The sequence below is a fragment of the Tyto alba genome, unplaced genomic scaffold (assembly GCF_018691265.1).
Source record: "Tyto alba isolate M040663 unplaced genomic scaffold, T.alba_DEE_v4.0 Super-Scaffold_30, whole genome shotgun sequence".
Taxonomy (NCBI): Eukaryota; Metazoa; Chordata; class Aves; order Strigiformes; family Tytonidae; genus Tyto; species Tyto alba.
In genome coordinates, this window is record NW_024881305.1 from 5,199,473 (window position 1) to 5,209,831 (window position 10,359).

General features: G+C 49.7%; 1 protein-coding gene across 2 annotated transcripts; it reads right to left on the bottom strand.

Moving 5' to 3' along the window:
* Positions 1-384: 384 nt before the first annotated feature.
* Positions 385-9,896, bottom strand: RAB29 (RAB29, member RAS oncogene family). 2 transcript variants are annotated; one of them, XM_033009614.2, is made up of 5 exons: positions 9,738-9,896; positions 7,696-7,767; positions 5,839-6,020; positions 4,571-4,692; positions 385-3,886 (listed from the first exon to the last, which is right to left on the bottom strand). In XM_033009614.2, the coding sequence occupies exons 1-5, from the start codon at positions 9,859-9,861 to the stop codon at positions 3,769-3,771; spliced, it is 618 nt and encodes a 205-aa protein (XP_032865505.2). In that variant the 5' UTR covers positions 9,862-9,896; the 3' UTR covers positions 385-3,768. The 2 variants fall into 2 exon arrangements, with proteins under 2 accessions (XP_032865505.2, XP_032865504.2); XM_033009613.2 differs by having other exon boundaries at positions 9,745-9,847.
* Positions 9,897-10,359: the final 463 nt, after the last annotated feature.

Here is a 10,359-nt window from a genome sequence, read left to right on the forward strand (position 1 = left end):
AACTGCCTGCCTGCACTGCCAGCCCCAAAATACACTGTGTGAATTAATGAGCCATAAGGAGGAAGGTGTACTAACAAACAACCACATCAAGGAATTCTTTTCTTTCTCCTCTTAGCTGGATATATTGGATTAAAAGCCACCATGACTCACTCACAGATGTGAAAGTTTTGCATGCTTACGTCCCACTTGTAGGTTAGCAAAACTACAATAATGCAGATGGCAAGATGTTTCAGTGAAAAGCATCTAATTTGTTTTGCTGGCAACGCAGGGCAGTTCACACTATGCTTCATACATACCCTGTTATTGACTGCAAGACTACTTTCCAGTTTGAACTTGTGAACCCATTTGGTAGGACTGTTGAGACAGGAAAACAACAACAGCTACTACTACACAAGCAATGTCAAACTTTTATTTCAAACTGTTGCAATGCTGCATTAATTACTGATACGGAAAAAACCTCCCAGAAGTTTCTTCTCTTTATATAAACATGATAATACTGCAACTTTACAGTAATCAGAGCCCTGTCTCTAAAATACTTCTGCATAACTGCAAGCCGTGTAAAAATAAATAAAAAAAAAAAAAAGCTAAGTTTTGATATTGTTGACTTATTTCTGAACTATAGCCTGCCTTCATGCTTTCAGATTCTCTTGCAGTAAAAATTTTCAGCTATGTGGACCCACAGTGTGCTGTCATCAACATATAAAATACACCGTTAAATTTCATGTGGTTTTGAGTCCCGTGACCACAAATTAAAGTTATGGGAATGAGAAACAACACATGGAAGGAAGGGAAATAGGTATAGCTGTCCCAGAGTCACACAGAGAGTACAAAGACAAAGTAGGCACTGCAGAAGGGAGAATCAAGTGCTTTCATTTTCAAAACAGGTCATTCCTGACAAAGACACCAGTGAAACAGTTCACCAGAATAAAGACGAGGCTTTTCTGATTCATATTTGAAAGATTAAAGTTTTTATCGGTCTGCATGAATGAGACTTTATTTAAAATATTTCTTAGAAACTGCTTCACTCAAGTTGGCTTTTCCCTTCCAGTTGTTTTAAAAATGAGAATTATTTCAACTAGCACAAGCTGGGCACAATCAATTTCACAGGCAACCGTTCTTCCCACACTGCCTATCTCAGCAAAGAGCATGTTTAGATGGGGCTTCTGAGTCAGTTTGTTTTACAGGACTAAATCAAGGGTTGGTTGTCTTGTTTTGTTTTGCTTCTTTAAGCACCTTATGTGCCACAGAGCAAGCTCTGAAAAAACACACATCTGCACAGTAAAATCGTTTTCCTGTCTGGTTGGGTTTTTATACCCATCTCAAGCAATGACTGTTTCTGTTGTGCAGGCTTGGTTTTTGACATTTGTCTACTGTGTCTATTAAGATGTTAGCAAGCAGTAAGCAGTGTGGAAAAAAAAAAAAACCAAGGCATACACTGGTACCGGAAACCACTGGGCAAACCAGAAAATATGTATAATAGAAGAAAACCTTCAAAGATCTTGCTTTGGCTTTTTGCTTGTTTCTGAGAGGCACTTACGAAAGAGAGGTCCAGATTAAGAGGTCCAGACACCAAAGAGGCAAAGGTACAGAGATGCCCTTCCCGCGAGATGCGTGGCCTAGCAGCTGGGCCACCAAGACAGGAATTAGATATTCTCCTTTCAGTGCCAAGCTCTTACTGACTTGAGTAGTTAGTTCATCCCGGGCAGAGATTTCTCCGTCTGTAAGGACAGCTCTAACACTTGACTTCTTTGCTGAAATGCTTTGAGGTGCTTATACAGAAATCAATAAATAACACATGAATCTCAGTGGTTTCATGACAGATCCTTTAAGACATTAGACTCTTCTCCCCATGTACCATAAACAACTAGAAATTATTTATAAGAGTAAAAAAATACTATTTTTTTTAACAGTGTTTAGGAAGTAAAATTAAACAGGACAGTTCAATTTTGTTGTTAACCAGTTCTACACATTTCATACATTTCTACAGTGAATCCAACAGCACAGAAAAGGGTATATTTAAGTGCCTATAAAGATGAATTTGGCAATATTTGCATAACAGAATCCTAGCCCAGATGTTTTAGCTTTTATTTAAAATGGTGGAACACTAGTTCTAAATTTCTTAGCTCTTACTGTTTACTTATTAATTCTTTTCAACTCCAGAGAATGAAAACACAGAATTTTTTGTGCTTAGTGAAGGCAAACGGTTCCTGTTCTTACCACCTTCTCCCCCATAGATTACATAAGGTAAGAAAACACAGACAGAAGGAATACTTTGCCAAAGAAAAGCGGTTCTAACTCAGCAGGAGTGGGGACGAACCAATTTAAAGTCCTGTTTTCAAATTAAGCTACTTGAGAAGGGGAAAACGTTATTGAAGACCACTTGTTCAAATCCCAACCTAAAACATGGGCAAGACAATTCCATAGCATAGCATGCTTACATAAAATGCACGCAACGCTCTATCACTCCAGCCCTACAGCCTGTGTTTCCTATTAATTCTCCCGAGATAACTATCTATCTAGTGTGCTTTTACCAATTTTTTTGTCATTGTTGGCAAGAACCGTTCTCACCAATGAGTACCCAGGGACACGCTGGGGAAAGCCAGCACCAAAAGGCAAGTGGGGAGCAGTTCTCTCCCCTTCCTTTTGTCCTGGAAAATCTCCTTTGCTTCCCCCCTTGCACTGCTAAACCCAGCGCGTGGGCTTTCGGGGAGCTGCCTCTCCTGCACCACCCCAGCTACCAAATTCACTCATCGCTACAGAATAATTATGGGAAGGCAATTCATCAGCAATTGCAAAGCTATTTGAGATGGGAGGATACAGGGTGTTCGAAAAGTGAAAAGGGCTGTTGTTCTGTCATACAAAGGAGTTTACAACCTATTCCCCATTCAGCGCTCCGTGCTCTAATAAAGTGGCAGCAGAACAGAATACACAGGATTGTGCTAGACAGAGGGTGAGTGAGAAGGAACAAACAGAAGGCAACTGGGCAATTCTTGACAAAAGTTTGAAGTCTCTGCTGTTAAGCATCACCATCAGTACACAGGAAAGCGAGGGCCGTGCTGCACCATTTCTCAAAATTCACACTGATAATTTTACAGGTCTGGTTAGGTGGGACACCAATGCTAATCCACAACATCTGGCTTCACATTTTAAGGACAGTTAGTGGCAATGATGTGATGTGTTGGTCTCTCCAGGACATGGAAACTGAGGTATATAGTGCCAGAGCATGAAGTCAAGAGTTTGCTGTAATCCCACCCCGGGAATCCACAGGCACAGGGAGATTGCTTGAACTCTGCATGCATCAAATGAAGGTGACTATAGTGCTTTGGACTGGTGCCTTGTGTATGGTGGGTGCAGGCGGTGGGGAATAAAAGGTGCAACAATATTAAAAATACTCCTTCAACATCCTTCGCCCTGCCTGAGACAGGCCACTGCATGTCAGAAGATGAAGTGCTCAACATTTAAAAAAAAATTCATCCAAGCCATGTGCTTGAACACGGACCATACTACATTACTAGCAGCAGAGCTCCCAGTTGCTGCTACACTAGAAGAAAGAGGAATCTTCTCCTCTCTTCTTTCCACTCCTCACTGTAGCAATGCTCTACTGAGAACGAATACGCACTAAACAGAAGACAGTTCACAATCATGTAAAAAAAAAAAAAAAACAAAAAAACAAAAACCCAAACCAGTGACAGCCAGTTTAGGAAAAAATGATGATAATAATAAAAAGACATGCTGCCAGACCCAAGGCAGATGGTGTAGTCAGTACATCTAACAGCAAGCCCAGCCTGGTGGGGTTGTCTCTTTTATGTTAATATAATCCCCACTCCCGGCAGCAGAGGAACTTCCATCTCCAGTGGATGAAGACATCATCTTTTCAATCAGGACTCTAGAAAACAAACATATGTGAGTTTTGTTTTGTTTTCAGAGAAGCACCATTGGGCCACAGGGTTTTTCAGCAGTACAAAAGAGAAATAGCGATTCATTCTAGAAGGACACAAAAAGCCAGAACTTTAATGACTGAAAAATCAGGTTAAGGAACCTCATAGCACTGACAGCAGCATTACTGCTATTACCTGGCAGCACCAGAAGACTCTGCAGTGACGGGATAACTAACACCACCTACTGCAACCACCTCACGAGGGGTCCAGTTTAGGACTGGGACACGGCAACAGCCTTCCTAGGTACCAACTGCCCAGCCTCAAGATCAGGTGCGAATACCCAGTCTGACACCTTCCAGAAGAGGCCAAATTCTCCATCAAAGGATTGGTGCATCACAAAACAATTTCTAATATCTTTGCCCATGAATTCCCATCCTCCTGGTAGAGGCCAGCGTATGAAAAAAACATCCCTGGTATTGTTCAAAGAATTTCTGTTTCCAAAAGCACGTCGGAGCCTAACCAAGGAGAGAAAAACTTCTGAGCTTTCAGAATTCAGTTTCCCTTCAGGAGATTTACTCGCGTATTATTGCTGCTATTTGTTACTTACTGACAGCATCTCCCCTCACCTCAAAGATGGCTGTGTCTGAAAGAGGGAATTAACGCTCAGATGTGTCACCAGTCATTGTGCCTACCTCATGGACTCATTAATATTCTTGTTTTCCTTGACAGAGGTCTCCACCCAACCAGAAAAGCCGTTTTCTTTGCTGAACCGATCCACTTCCTCTCTTGTCACTGCCCACGGGGAAAGGTCGCACTGTAAAATAAGAATCAGTCATTTCAAGTTTCGCCTTTTACTTTTGAGGCTGGGAGGGAAATGCTCCCCCTCAGCCATTTACTGCCCGTGTGCAGGCGGGCAGGCAGCAGGCAGGCTCAGCCCTCCACATCTCCCAGATCGCAAGCTGATAGAGAGTTCTTAGGGCAGGGTTGTTAATGGGATGTTGCAAGCAGCGATATATTTATCTCATCTGAGATACTGACACACCTCAGTCAAGCACGCATGGAATGGAGGTTCATCCAGCACAGGACGAGAAAGCATTGTCACCCATCCAAAATCTGCCTGGCCCCTCAGCACCAAGGAAGCGCGTTCCCGGTACGGTGCCACCCAGGCAGCCACGCCAGTGCCAAGGGGACGTACAGGGAGAAAACCTGTCCCATAACAGCTCGTATGAGGGTGACTGCAGCACGTCCAGTCACACAGACTTCCCCACTGCAGGCGAGAAAGTTACCTTAAAACAGCTATCGGGGGAGAGCATCTTTTGTGAAGAAATGGAGAAGAAAAGCCACTCTCCTGCCCACCCATCGCATTTTTTGAGTCGTCTCTAGTTTTAGGCTCTCTCAAACCAGTCAAGTCTCAGACTGAATCTGGAAAGGGCTGCTAAGCCAACGCTGGCACATGAAGAACATAAAGGTGGTTTTTTAAATCAAAGAAAAATAAATCACTAAAAGACAGCAGCTGATCTACACAGCAAAACTTGAGGCTGCATCCAAATGAAAACTGGACGTTCCTCTGGCAGCTCTGAACAGAAACGTTACCTGAACCATCATACACAGCCTTCCCAGGCTACTGCAAGTTAAAGACCAAAAAAGAAAAACTTCATAATCCAGGAGCTACAGAGCTTGAGCTCCGACAGCACAGCACAAGGCACTGCATCCCAGCACAGAGCGGCTGGTAACATCCCCTTAGTGCTACCTGCGCGTTCAGTCCTACCAGTGTCTGAGTTACAGAGGAGAATCCTTGCTGGAGAAAGAAAATTCAAGGAGAGTTAAGGAAAAGATTAAAAAGACCACAGGCTATGGGACAACTCAAGGCAAGGCTGAGTGCTAGAGGTGCCTCCTTCCATCCTGCGCTCCCCCCCCGGGCACACACGCAGACACACCGAGCGCGGTTAGAGCTGCTCACTTTGTTTGCCAGCAGCAGGCAAGGCACGGGGTTCCCATCTGGCAGCATGAGCTTGCTGTCCAAATCCTGCTTCCACTTCTGGCTGTTGCTGAATGTGCTGATGTTGGTGACATCGAACATGATAACGCAGGCTGACGCCTCCCTGTAGTACAGCCGGGTCATGGATGTGAAGCGTTCCTGACCTTCGGGATCAAAAGGAAAAAAATTTATCCCCTGCCCGGAGTTACCATTTTTAGATTTGTTCATGCAAACAACATGGCACAACATTTTCTAAGTTGACAGTAACAATCTCCACCTAAATAATAAGGAAATACGGGCACCGAGGTGCATCCTGCCTGGGGTGCCTCAGCAATGCAGCGGCAGAACTGGAACAAACTGGGCAGCTCTTCATCCTGACCCAGGCACTCAGATATCCCAGAAATACCTGCATTGCTCCCGGTGTAACAATTTAATTTTAGTGTCCCCGACCACACTTGGCCACCACCCGTGTCCCTGCGCCGGCAGGACCGCGCAACCAGCATCGTCACATGCCGCAGCCTGTGCCAGCACAGCGTTACAGACCAGGCTCTCCGGGGAGAAAAATTTGATACTAAAGAGAAAGCATCACGACTCACGTACGCTGTTATTGCTGCTTACACCTTATGGCCTGCCCGTACCACCAAAACTGCATCTGGAGAGTCACTCCACCGTGCTGCTGCGCGGTTTGATTGTCCTCGTGCAGATACAGAGACATCAGAGCGTTCACATCGCACCCAGCGGGTCAGGGGCATGGTGAAAACCAGCATTTCTGGCGCCAGAGAGATTTCACTGTGGGCCCTGTAGCTGCTCAACAGGCTTTTCCCTCTGAAGCCCTCGAGATCTGAGCATTTCGAGCCACCTCACACCGTCGGAGTGTCTCTGCACACCTCTGCGAGGCGGCAGGGACTCCGGTGTGCGCGTCCCCTTCTGCTCGGGGCACGACAAGAGCACCGTGACCAGCGTGGCCCCTCTGCTTTCCAAATCTTAAAACGCCTTTTTGGGGCTGAAATCGAAATCAATTTCTTGCTGCAACCCTCTCGCTGCGAACTTCTCCTTCCTGTTTTCTTTTTGAGGATTCCAGATGCACGCAACCGAGCAGCGAAACTGGAGGAAACCACAGCCACTGTTTTCCTCACCCCTCCAGACCCAGAGGTGCCATTCTGGAGATGCTACTGCACCGACCTGGCTTCTGGTGCTAGGGAAACTGGGGGGCCGCGTGTCTCTGCGCCTCTCCAGAAAGTGGGTGCTCCTCACCCCGCTTCCTCGCGTGTAACGCTGACCCCCGGCGTGTGCCCCACTGCCGGGCCAGCCCCACCGCCTCGGGAGCACTCAAGGGTCTCCTCTTGCCATCACAGCTCCCGAGGGATCCGCTGGCTCTGCTACACAGAGCAGCCAGGTTGCAACCTCGAGCCCGTGCAGCCAGAGCAGCGCGAGGTCAGCGGAGCTGCTCCACACAAGGATCAGGCTCGCCTGGCTAACATGCCAGAAATCAGGATTTTAACAGAAGACTCAGAGCTGAGGAATCACATATCCAGCTACAGATGAGCCTGTTTCCCCATTCACTCTGCTCTGGCTTTGAAATTGAAAAGAAAGTCTGAATAGAATTTATCATCTGTGCTGTTCCATTCTTTGCAGATGGGCTTTTGATTAAATATTCAAATTATTACTGCAAACTAGAGACAGCACTGCAAGCCAGGGCAGTCCTGCCTCTTGAATCAACAGGCTTTTAGGGTTTATTTTTGTAGCAGACTCCTAGCAAAAAAAAAAAAAAAAAAAGGCCAAGCCATTGAGAGCTTTAAATTCTGCTCCTGAGCAGCTTCGTGGTCCGTGTGAACATACCTGCAATGTCCCAGAGCTGAAGTCGCACTGTCTCCGATTCCGACCACTGGACCACCTTCAGAGCAAAATCCACTAGAGAAACCCCAAAAGAGAAAGGAAACCTATTTAGGGGCATTCTGCACCACAGGGCTTGTTCCTCCACAGACTTTCACCAGTTCCCAGCACAGGCCAACCCCGTAACCGCTTTCACAGCCACAGCAGTTTGTGGTGGCCCATCACAGACCAGTCACAGAGCTGGAGGGTCTGCAAGTGCTGCCCCGCTCCCCCATCGCAGAAAGCTGCAAAATAAGCGTTAAATCTAGAGGGCTCCACAGTCTGTCCGCTCCACGCCCTGCGGAGGAGGATGACCACACGCACACAAAATGCCTCCAGATAAGCAGAAGTCAAGAGCGTTATCAGCATCTCATCCCTCCCCAGGATGCTGCGCTGGGCTTGTCCCTTCCTGAACTGCAGATTAAGAGAGAATTAACACAGCGGCTGGAGCGGCGTCCCTCCCCGTCTCGCAGAGTCCCAGCCTGGCAGGTTTGCTACCAAACGGCAGCAGAGCTGCTGCTCTGCAATTCTTTGGGAAGGAGCAGGGCAAGGTGGAATTTTTCCAGCAAACACAGCGCTGGCTGGACTCCACTCCCCCCGAAGCACGGGGCTTTTTGGGATCCGGGACTGCCAGGGTCTGTCACCATCCCAAGCACAGCGCCCTGTGTGCAGCAGGGAGCTCTCACACCCATTCCAGAGCTCTGCGGTTGTAACCCCGGCACTAGGGACACTAACCAAGCGCTAAGGAAGCAGAAATTAAAATACGCAGGAGTAAGAATTCCTCCAGCACATAACCCTGAACAACCACAGGCAAACAGAAACCTTAGTGCTTGGAAAGCTTTAAGGAAAGCTTCCCTTGCCCAACTCCAACCACCGGTAAAGTGCTGGGTGTGCTGCTCTTGCCTGGTTTTGCTCTGCACTGCCTGGACTGTGGAGCTCTGCTTGTCCTTCACACCCCCCCGTGTCCCACCACCCACACCCCAGCTGGAACCAGCACTGAGAGTCCAAAGGGGAAACACTGTGTTTTTCTCAGATTACGATGCATCAGGTTTTCACTGCAGGGGGAAAACTGTCCTGCTCTGCTGCCAGCCATGCTCAACAGGGCTGGAACTTATTGAAGCCAGGAACTAATTAAAAAAAAAGTTTTTTTTTTTAAAAAAAAAAAAAAATGGAGAAAGAAAACAGTCTGCAGCTCTTACTACTGGGAGCGACGGGGTGGGCACAGCCCCCGCTCTGCCCCAGTGGGATGTGGCTCTCCAGTGTTTTCAGCTTTTAATTCATCCCCTCTTGGTTCATGAATAAGATTTAAACAGCCGTACTCGGCCCCCACTATTTTGGGTCCTCAGGGAGATTTATTGGGTAAAGCCTTGGCACCTCCTGCTCCTTGCAGGTTATTCATTTACACCAATGTTAAACAAAGACTAACCGATCCCGCTTAACCTTGTTCCCAGCCTCCTCGTTACAAAACTGCTGTTTCCCCCATCATCTTTCCAGAGCAGCACCGATATTTCAGCGGTGGTTTCGTGCTGCTAAATAAACGCCACAAGGACGCTGTTGTTGGTTTTGCTGGGATGAGCTGAGGCTCTAACCTCAAACTCTCCAGGATAAAACTCCCGGGGGCGGCTGTTCCCGGGGGAGGGGGCTGGGACCCCCCCGAGCCTGTCGTGAAGAGGGACAGAAGTCACCAGCTTGTCACCGGGGCTCACTGAACCCGGGAGCTGCAGCTAAGCGCTGTGTGAGGAGTTGCAAAATACCGCTCCTTTCACAAATTCTTGCTTCCACGTCTTCAGGGAAGGAGAGGAGCGAGTCTCCCACCAGAGCCCAACGAGCAAGGGGCGCTCAGCGCTAAGAACCGCAGCAGCCCCCCCCCCCCCGGGCGTTTGGAGCCGGACGGGGACCCCGGCTGCGCTTCGGGAGGGGAATTCAAAACGGCGCGGCCGGCGCTGGGTGTGCGAACCGGCGCCCGGCAGCTCGGCGGCCCCCGGCCCCCCCCCCCCGGCCCCGCTCACCCCCCACCGTGGATTTGTAGTGCCGGTTGAAGCTGTCGTTGGCGTAGCGCTGCACCAGCGAGGTCTTGCCCACCGTGGCGTCCCCCACCACCAGCACCTTGAACATCCGATCGCGCTGCCCCATCCCGGCCCGGCCCGGGCCCCGCCGCGGTCACGTGACGGTCAGGTGGCGGCGGAACGGCTGCGCGCCCGGGGGCTGCCGGGAAGTGGAGTCCTGCACCCCGGGACCGGCCCCACGCTGCACCCCCAGACCCGGCCCCACGCACCCCGGGACCGGCCCCACGCCGCACCCCCAGACCCGGCCCCACGCACCCCGGGACCGGCCCCACGCATCCCCCGAACCCGGCCCCGCGCACCCCGGGACCGGCCCCACGCCGCACCCCCAGACCCGGCCCCACGCACCCCGGGACCGGCCCCACGCCGCACCCCCAGACCCGGCCCCACGCACCCCGGGACCGGCCCCACGCCGAACCCCCAGACCCGGCCCCACGCACCCCGGGACCGGCCCCACGCACCCCGGGACCGGCCCCACGCCGCACCCCCAGACCCGGCCCCACGCACCCCGGACCGGCCCCACGCATCCCCCGAACCCGGCCCCGCGCACCCCAGACCGGCCCCGCGT

Excerpts from the sequence above, each read along its gene's own strand:
- RAB29 (XM_033009614.2), bottom strand. The coding sequence starts at position 9,861 with ATGGGGCAGCGCGATCGGATGTTCAAGGTGCTGGTGGTGGGGGACGCC. Across the intron at positions 6,021-7,695 it reads TCAGCTCTGGGACATTGCAG|GTCAGGAACGCTTCACATCC; the intron begins GTATGTTCACAC and ends TTGATCCCGAAG. Across the intron at positions 3,887-4,570 it reads AATATTAATGAGTCCATGAG|AGTCCTGATTGAAAAGATGA; the intron begins GTAGGCACAATG and ends TTTGTTTTCTAG.